The 10,299-nt window shown below is 42.8% G+C and overlaps 1 protein-coding gene across 2 annotated transcripts in view; it reads right to left on the bottom strand.

Moving 5' to 3' along the window:
- Positions 1-8,714, bottom strand: part of LOC134402884 (rho GTPase-activating protein 27-like) — an 80,943-nt gene extending 72,229 nt beyond the window's left edge. For both annotated transcript variants that reach the window (XM_063132777.1, XM_063132769.1), the window contains exons 1-2: positions 8,328-8,714; positions 3,628-4,427 (exon numbers count right to left, since the gene is read on the bottom strand). In XM_063132777.1, the coding sequence (XP_062988847.1) occupies positions 3,628-4,386 (759 nt within the window). In that variant the 5' untranslated portion in view covers positions 4,387-4,427; positions 8,328-8,714. The remainder of the gene's footprint in view (positions 1-3,627; positions 4,428-8,327) is intronic.
- Positions 8,715-10,299: the final 1,585 nt, after the last annotated feature.

Genomic DNA, 10,299 nt, shown 5'->3' on the forward strand with positions numbered 1-10,299 from the left:
GAATGGGATGCCTCATTGTTTGACTATGAATGGATGCATGTTCATGTTTGCAGTGTGTGTGCTTCATCTAGCAATCTAGTAGAGGGCAATATAGATCTGATTCCCATTTTCTATTAGGGTTTGCCCTATACTAGATTGCTAGATGAAGAGGCTTAATTGGCCTATAAACGAACAGTATTTAACCTCAGTTGTAAATCAGCCAGCCTTAACGGCATTTATCTAAAAATTATGACCCAAGCGGTTTTGGAAAAGGCAGTAAGTAATTTTTTGATGTACTTCTCTGACTAGTTCTAGAGAGTTAGATCCATAATGGATTTTCCATTAATAAAACATGACTCCCGTATGTATTGCTATGCAAATACTATTATTTTCCTTAGGAGGCCCTGTACTACTTTTAAAAAGGGAGTGACGTCTTCCACCACACAGCTGTGGGAACTGTAAAGTCAGCCCAATTAAATCTTCAGAGAGCATACAGCAGCCTGGTATGTCAACTGCTTGTATGATATATATATCTAAATCAACATTTATAGCAACCTATGTGAGGTCCTTTTGCCCCTGCATGTATATTATGTAATTTGTCCTTTTTGCATATTGCATTTTAGCATTGGCCACTGACGAAGACTTTGTGTTGAAACGCATTTAGCCTGTTTATTTTATGTTGTTTCTGTTGGATATTTGTTCCTGTGCAATATGTTATTGCACTTTTAATGCAATATTATTGTTAATTCCAATTTTATTGTACATTAAATATCACTGCTTTATTGTATATATCCTTAACTTTTTGCTCAGCATTATCTGTTTGTTAAGGATTTCACCTTTCCTTGCTTTTGTTTTTTCTAGATGAACATGATGGGTTTTGCCAAGTCATGCTGTCTTTTACTGATTCAGAAATTTCCTATTTAACATGTTTTAAGTATGATTGCTTTCTGGATGTTGGCATGCATGTATTTTGGTAGGCCTAATTTCTGAAGGTTTTCTGAAAAAAATAAATAAATAAATAAATAAAATGATGTGGTGCTGGTGACTGATGTAACTAATGGAATAATTGTAACTTTTTCCTGTAGCTTTTTAACTTCCACAGCCTGTGGTGTATATTTTTCTCTCTTGTCCTCTTACTTTTCTGCAGCATTTTTTTCGTTAGGTATTGCTATGTCAATGAGGTAGGTGTGTTTTTCTTGGTTGTTTTTGACTGTTATGTCTGGTTGAAGTAGAAACAAGCTAAGAGGTGCTAGCCTTTAGTCCATTTTGTTCCAGGGCTAATGTTTGCAGGGTAATAGTATTTTATACTCTTTCTGAATGCTTGGTTCCTTGTTTGTTGTACTAGATTTTTCTGTACTTGTTATAGAATCATAGAATAGCAGAGTTGGAAGGGACCTACAAGGCCATCTAGTCCAACCCCCTGCTCAATGCAGGAATCCACCCTAAAGCATCCCTGACAGATGGTTGTCCAGCTGCCTCTTGAATGCCTCTAGTGTGGGAGAGCCCACAACCTCCCTAGGTAACTGATTCCACCGTCGCACTGCTATAACAGTCAACTGCTTCATTTGTTCAGTGGTAGCAGTATGCTGAATCTGTGTGTATGGATATGAGAAAGGTGATGGGGAAAGAGTGTTAAATGTTAGGAAAGGTGAGACTATGGTAATCCAGTGAAGGATTTGCAGTCAGAAAAGATATTTGAGGGAAGGGGAGACTGTATCCCACAGAGTATAGCAAAAGCTTCAAAAGTAAGAATGAGTGAAGTTAATTTCAGATACATTGAATGCCTCACTTGTTCTTTATTCCAGTGATGTTAACATTAAGATGTTATGTAGAACAGGTTTGTCTTAATTGTGTGCTGTGAAATCAGACTTGTGACCAAGGCCATATTTGGGCTGGCACGCCCCCTTGGGGGCTGGGCATGTTGGTGGGCACGCCCCCTTCAGGCTGGACACGTTGGTGGGCACGCCCCCTTCAGGCTGAACATGTTGGTGGGCACACCCCCTTGGGGGCTGAACATGTTGGTGGGCACGCCCCCTTCAGGCTGGACATGTTGGTGGGTACGCCCCCTTCAGGCTGGACAGGTTTTCCACCTTTTTGGTTTCCAAAACATGGTCACCCTAGTTCTATTAAAGCCGGGGTCTAATGGCTTTCCTGCAGTGAGCAGAGGACTGGACTAGATGGCCTACAAGACCCTCTAGTTTCAAACTATAGGGCAGATGTTTCCGAAGGAACCAGGGATTTTCAGATTGCAACTGAGATTGCTAGCACTACAGAAAAAAGAACAACAACTTGGCCTGTTCTTGTGCCTTTATACAGCAGTTTGGTCAGCAGAAATCAACTGATCAGGCATTCCACAGCATGGTGATCAGCATTATCATCTAGAAATATCTGTAGATCAAGCTGTTGTTAAAGTCCTGGGAGCATGGTCTGCTTTTTTTTAAAAAGCTGCCAATTCTCTTTGCAGCCTGCATGGATTTTTATTTGAAGTGATGTATTGTTATCTCTGTCATGTGCACCTCAGCCGCCGTACTCACTTCTCTTTTATGCGGTGAAACAGGTCTGCTTTCTTCCTGTTTGTTTGCTTGTCTCTATAGAAAACAGGAATTGAAAGTACTTCAAATCACAATGACAGGACTCCTAACCATGAGAACAAGCAACTTCGTTAGTTTGCTGGCTGCTTGCTCTACTTTCTATATTTACCCTCAATTTGCTGGTACGTAAGGAAATCTTTGACTCTTCCACCTGACAAATTTTTACAGGCCTTGAAAGGAGCAGTCTCATTTGTTCTCATTATTTCTGAGGCTGTCAAATCCATTTTTAGCAGCATCCTCTGCCTTGCAATGTGGCATAAAAGGGAAAGATTCAACACACCATAGAGACGCAGAGAGAAAGCTGCAGCTGTTATATGCACAGGAACTTGTATCTGGTAAGAAGTTGGCAACTCTACTCACCATTGCAAGCAGTTTGTAGTTCAGCTCTAATTCAGAACTGGGCTGTATGTGCACAGCAATCATATGCTGCTGCTTCTCTGAGGCTGTGCCACTTCAGACAACAAGCATTGTGTTATAATGCTTAGAAAAGTCACATCTCAGAGAGAAGGATTCTAGTCACCTTCCTCTAACATGGTACTTTCCAGTGTTCAGGCAGTTTGATTTTAACCTGTGAAGCATCCCAATACAAGACCTCCCTCTTACAGTCTGAAATGGTACAATGCAAGCAACGCTGCTCTACAAAAAATTCTGCACATTTACAGTATCAACCATAAGTTACTGCTGGAAGATCCAGGAAACCCAGGATTCTTAGCATCAAAGGAAGAGTGCAGCTGGCAGGGTCAAATTGGAATTAGGGCTCCGCCCCAGAATCTCATTGGATGTCATGGGTTGGCAAGAAAGACATGCTGCAGCATGTGCAAAATGGCACCCCCTCATCCATAAACAAACCCAGGGATTTCAGAGACTGTCAAATCCTTATCAGGAACCCTACTTAAACCCTCAGATCTGCTGAGAAATCCAGAGAAACAGGTAGTCAGTGGTGCTATCAGCTGGCCCAACACAAGGCCAGAAATTACAAACGAGCACCTCTCCGTATGCCACAGGGTGATTTTTAAACAGCTGCCACTTCATCCAAGGTCAGAAATGGACACTGTACCTGTCCGACATGATGCTCCTGTGTGTCCCACTTAAGTCTATCCTCCTCCATCAGCTTGTGGACATTTTCAGAGCTGCTCTTCAGGAGCGGGTGAGGGTGACCCCACGAGGCAGCTTTGTACAGTCCTGAGTTCCCAGCGCCTGCCTGGCTGTGTGGTGTGAACCTCGCCAAGTCATCCAGGGACACTGTAGGCCTCATGTGCTCAGTGGAATGGGCATAGCCCACCAGGGGATACGCAGCACCTGTTGCATAGGGAGGCTTAAGGGATCCATGTGATGCCCTGAGGGTGGGAAGCGTGGCTCTTGCTGCTCCGTAAATGGGGAGCAACATCTTCCCACCAGTGTCAAAGGGGACCGTCATTCCTGCCCCTGAGGAGATGGAAGGGTGCTGGGAGGAATCTGCATCACGCTCTTGAACAGCATTCACAAACCGATATTCATACTCTGGCGGCTGCTCCTCCCTGCCAACCTCCGTGGAGGCCCCTAAGCTGGTTTCCTCCAGCAGGGTTGTCGAGGGAAGATTCTCAGACAGAAACAGAGCCTGGGTCCTGGGGCCCAGCTCTTTGACATATTTAGCTGGGATGTAGAAAGGCCGGGCTTCTTTGCTCTTTTTAACATGCCACCAGTGGTCATTTGTTCGCCTCAAAAGCACATATCTTTCGTTGGGTTTGATTGAAATAAATCTCCCATCCTTGGATGTGTACTCAAAGGCGTACTCCACCAAGACGTATGTCTCTTCCTCTCTGCTCAGTGGCTCCATTCTAGTGTCCGAAAGTAGCTTCCTGTGAACAATTTTTCTCTCTGAAAGACAAAGCAGAGAAACTATGCAAAGGGTGGACTTAGGCCTGCGTTTTCATAGCAGGCTTTTTTGTTTGTTTTTGTTTTTAAAAGAGAAAATTATTTCATACTGTAACAAGGAGAATTCTACAGCCCACATGAGGCAGCTGGACAACCATCTGTCAGGAATGCTTTAGGGTGGATTCCTGCATTCAGCAGTGGGTTGGACTCGATGGCCTTGTAGGCCCCTTCCAACTCTGCCATTCTATGATTCTATATACAATCAAGAGCACATTTTCCTCATAGTTTGTGGCAATGTGCCAAAATTAGAATACTTTGGAAGAAGATAAATTCAGTAGAAATTATGCAGTTCCATTAAATGCATTGATAAAGATTTTCGGTTACATTAGAGACTAAGCACTTCAGGAGCAACAGTAATTTATCTGGAATTTGTTAACAGCTGCAAAAAAATACTTACAGCTACTAAATGGAGAGATGAAGAGGCTCCTTCATTTAAGATGCAGATGTGAAAAATATGGCAGATTGTCAGATGGTAAAATGGACTGAATATTTATTTATTTGTTACATTTTTATACCGCCCAATAGCTGAAGCTCTCTGGGCGGTGGAAAAATTAAAAGATGTTTTTTCTGAAACCTGGGTTCTTTGTATAAATTATATGAAAGTTAGATATGTTAGATATTAATTTATTTAAGAGGCAAAGGCTATCAATGGCTATTAGCCCTGATGGTTGTGTGCTATCTCCAGTATTCGAGGCAGTAAGCCTGTGTGCACCAGTTGCTGGGGAACATGGGTGGGAGGGTGCTGTTGCACCATGTCCTGGCCGACGGCTGACTGGCCACTGTGTGAACAGAGTGCTGGACTAGATGGACCCTTGGTCTGATCCAGCATCAGGGCACTTCTTATGTTCTTATGATCTTAGTTATATGATAATTATATTAGTAGTATTTATTATTTACTTACGTATTTGAAGAATATTTGGATTCCATAAAGGATTAAATTTTATTGATAGTGTAGGAGCATCTGTTTATAGTAACAACATGTTTGATTAAAGATAATGGCTTTTATATTGTTACAGCGATCAGGTTTAATTACTGTGGATATATAATAACATGAATGTTTGCAAATTATACTTTTGAAATATTATTAATAATGTATCGTGCACAATGCATACTATATACATATCTTAATTTCTTTCTAATTGGCTCCTTTCAGTAGCAAGCTAAACAGTACTTGCATAGATAGTAAACACTTCACTTTTCAGCCTTAAAGCGTACCAACCTACCCAATGTTGTGTCATCTGCAGAATTGATAAGCATTCCCTGCTCCTCCCAAGCCTTTATTTATTTATTTATTTATTACATTTAGATACCGTCCCATAGCCGAAGCTCTCTGGGTGGTTTACAAAGATGTTGTAAACATCTTTGTAAACATCTTCAATAGGCAACACACAGTCTGGGTTCAGACGACATGTTAGTCAACAGTAGTTTAAATAGTCAGCCATTGCTTAAATAGCACCACAGAAGAAACAGGGCGCTTCCCCAGCTTCCCGAAGGGATCTCTCTCTCCACCTTGCTTTTGAGAGCTGTCAAGAGCAGCACGCAGAGACAGAGATCGCAAGGAGGAACCAGCGCTGCTATTCATTGGGAAGGCAGAGGGTGGGGAGCGGGGCGGGGTGGGGGCTGAGCTAGTCGATGCACAGTTAGTTAATAGTCAGCTCACAGCTGATTATTATCAAGTCGTGTGGAGAGTGCCTCCTAGTCAGCTGTGGAGTGGACTATTAACACACAGTTGACTATTGTGTCATCTTAACGCACCCCCTGCCCCACAGCACAGGCAGAACTTCTCTCTCACTACCCACCCATCTAGCTCACCGGAATGCTCCCCACCACACTTCTAGGGCCCCAGAACCCACCCCCAGCTTTCTTTTTTCCTTTTTTCTGGGCACACTTCAAAACAAAATTCTGAGCCACAGCTACATGCCTTTTTTATTTACTAAGGATACATCCATGTGAGACTCAGAGGCACTCTTGGAAATAAAGATGGTGCTGCAGGCCAGTGCTTCACTTTGCAGCATGCCAATCTTCCAGTTACAATGTTGTTGTTGTTGTTATTTATTTATTTATTTAGTTAGTTGTTATTATTTTCAAGAATCAGAAAGAGCAAAGATTCTAGCAGGCACCAAGGAAGGTGTCTATGGGCTCATGGGCATAATGTTGGGCACCAAAATTTGCCACCAAACTACTACAAAAGCCTAAAATGCATAAATTTAGCTGTAAAACAAGCTAAATGTGTTCATTCTAAGTCTCCATCGCAGCTCTGGAGACTTAGAACATACAAGTTTATTTTATTTTGGTGGCAAATTGTGACTTTTAAACTCCCTTTTTTTTCAGAAGCAAGGGAGAAAGCGCAGTTCATGACAGGTCTGGGGGTGGGGGCAGAATTGTCCCCTGGACAATTGCTCACTCCTGATATAGATCCATTTCAGTCTGGCTTAAAGCTTGCTTATGGGACAGAGACTACTTTGATTACCTTGGTGGAGCATGCATGCCTGTTTGTTCTGCTGAACCTCTTAGTGGCTTTTGATACCCTAGACCATGGTATCTTTCTGGAGTGCCTAGCTGTGATGGGATTTGGAGGCACCATTTTACGGTGGTCCAGTGTGCTCCAAGCAGAGAGCAGTTGTTCTGCAGAGAGATATCTGCAGAGGAATTGATCATCTCAAGTAAGTAAGCCAAGCTATACAGTAAAGGGGAAGGCCAAATAGCACCCAGGGCAGGGAGCCCCATGTCTGAGTACAGTGAAGCTTGGTGCTCAGAAACATGTTTTCTGCGTCATGATAGAAATAATAACTCATAGAATGAATTGCCACGAGGTATTGCCCTTGCCATTAGCATAGATATATTTTTATGAACGAGTAATCAAATTAACGGAGGGAAGATCTATCAGTGGCTACTAGCCACTAGGGCTGAGAAAAGGTCTAATATTTTTCAGAGGAAAGATGATGATTCTGGGGGGAAAAACCCAGCGGGGAAGGCCTTTGTTTTCCTGCCTTGCTCATATCTGGCTAGTTGCTATTGCAGTGCTGAGTTAGATGGACTCTGATGTGATCCAAGAAGGTGCTTTAATTTTACATAGTGCTTCCAAACAACAACAACCAGAGAACATGTAATTGTTTATCATGTTTTCACTGTGCAGTAGGGGCACCATTACTCCTATTATACGGGTGGGGGAAACTGAAATTCTCCAAGAGAGCTTCCACAACACCACTAACAAGTAGAAGCTGCTGTGCAGCTGTTCATCTTTTCTCCTTAACATCTTTTCTGCATTCAGGAAAAAAGATGGAAGAAGCAGTAAGAAAATATAGGAATATCATGAGTCATCTGGACCCCCTGTACAAGACTCATCGGGAAGTCTCCCAAGCCCATGGCTGGCTGGGATTTCAACCATGATTCCACCTCCCCACTCCATTGTGTAACCCACTATCACCCACCCGCCTCAGGGGTTATATTGGACAGGGTTCCAGACTAAAGAGATACAGGATTGAAATCAGCACCTCCGTCCACCAATAGCTTGTCAACTGAATTAGTTGGAAGGCATTTTGAGAGGCCTTTGTGACAGCAACGATTAGAAGTCAAATTAATCATATTCAGTGCCTTTAACTCTGAGCCAGGGATGCCGGCAGAATTCCAGTTCTCTTACGTGCAGCAAGCAATGCCTGCCCAGGAACAGACACAAGCCCCACTTGAACTGGCCGTTCAACCATCAAGAAATTCAACCAGCTGCTTGAGCAACCTCTGGAAAATGCTACCATTGTGGGCAGTTTTCCATGCCGCCCCATCAAAGACCCAGCAGGCCTACCTGGACCTGCACCCACCTGACCCCACCCATTTCCCTGGTTTTACCTGTTTGCTCACATCTTGTTAGTATTCTCTTCTCTCTCCAGCCCCTCTTTGCCTGTCTCTCCGTCCTTGTCTTCAAGCACGTACTGTCTCTTCCTTGTTGATTGTGTCAGGAGCTGCAGCGACCTGTCCAGGCCTGTGTGTTCGGGCTGAACCTGCCTCCGGTCCTCCCCTGCTTTAAGCTATCTCAAGAAGGGGGCGGTGAGGGTGAAATATCACAAAACCAATATTTCCGTTGGCTTCCTCACATGAAGGAGATTTACAAGTGAAGAAAACAGCAGCAGGAAAATTGCCTTGAGCAGGAAGCGCTTCCAAAATATCTTCACCATGGCAAAGAACCCCAGTTCTGCTGTACATGTCCTTGACATGCAGGATTACCTGCAGTATCAGAAGTAGCCATCCTGAGGTGAGCAGTCACCCACCCACCCCGGACGAGTGTCCAGCAAATGCTGTGTGAGTACAGCATGAGAAACAAAGTCAAAGAGATACTGCTGGTGGGGGGGGGGGAGGAAAAAACCTGCTTACCACACCCTCGCTGCTTCTGGCTGCCTGTTTCATCCAGGTATCATCCAGCAGAACACAGGTGTTAACATTTACATCATTCAAGAACCCCTTGCAGTAACCCCAAACCTAATCAGTCACCTTCTTCCTAACTGCTCAGCTGTGCTTTCTTCTTGCCCAGGCCTCCTAAACTTGTGCGGAGTTTGAACACATGAATGAGGCAGACAGAATGGTTTGGGTGTTCCCATCAGTCTGAGCTGCTGGATTGAGGAAGGAAGCTTCCTCACTCAGAGGAAGCCTCTCCAAGGCCAGAGAGTGGGGGAAGGGCACCGTTCAATGTGGAATGACTCACACACCAAGTGTGTCTGTTTTTGTGTGCATGATTTCCACCAGCCTCAATATTTCACCTTCTTTGTTCCACCTTCCTTGACTTGTGATCATTTAAATAAATTGAAAGTATTGGGGCTACTTAGTATTTCCAATCCCAGAAGGATGTGTAGCAAGATATAAAGGAAGGCAACTGGCTGCCAGACTCATATGTTATCACAGGAACAGCCCACCTATGCCCTTTAAAAACAAGAGCAAGTGCAGGACTAAGATTTAAAGGAAATGGCAGAAAGCACTCCTATCAGGCCGGCAAATTCCACAGTAGCCATTTTTCAGTTTTCATTTTCTTAGCTGGATTAGTGGAATGAAATGACCATGATTGTGAGCTTGGACAGTGAATAATAATAATAATAATAATAATAATAATAATAATAATTTATTTCTTACCTGCCTCTCCCTTTGGATTGAGTATGCTTATTTATTGGGTTGTTTAGTCTATTTTTTTAGAGTGCTGCGTCCAGTTCTGGGCACCACACTTCAAGAAGGATGCAGACTAAAGGAATTTTTTTATAAGATGATGTATAGATGGTATATGTCTCCATCAAAGTTAGCGAAAATGTTTGGGGGACTGTTGGAAATGTGAAGAACAGGAAGGAACCTTTTATCATATGTGGTGGTCTTGTAAAAGAGCAAAAGCATATTGGGTTAAAATACATATATTAATGCAGATTTTTTTAAAAGATAAACATAGAAATGAAACCAGAATTGTTTTTGCTTTGACTCAGGGATGATCAATTTAAAGAAAAAAGATTGTTATTCCAACATAAGGTGACAGTGGCAAGACGACTCTATGCGCAATATTGGGGAAAAAACACAAGTACCAACAACGGAAGAACGGCTCCTCAAGGTGATGGAATTGGCGGAGATGGCGAAATTAATGGCGCTAGTACATGAAAGAACAATAGCCTCATATGTATTGGACTGGAAACCTTTTATAAAGTATATACAAAAGGATTATTTATTTGTTTGTGGGTTTTATATATAACTTTTACCTTTGCTATATATACATTAGCTTGTTATGAAATTCGTACCTGGCAATCTAGAAACAACGGATGTTTGCCGTCTGACATGAAGATCGCTTTAAATG

Source organism: Elgaria multicarinata, chromosome 1, assembly GCF_023053635.1.
Source record: "Elgaria multicarinata webbii isolate HBS135686 ecotype San Diego chromosome 1, rElgMul1.1.pri, whole genome shotgun sequence".
Taxonomy (NCBI): domain Eukaryota; kingdom Metazoa; phylum Chordata; class Lepidosauria; order Squamata; family Anguidae; genus Elgaria; species Elgaria multicarinata.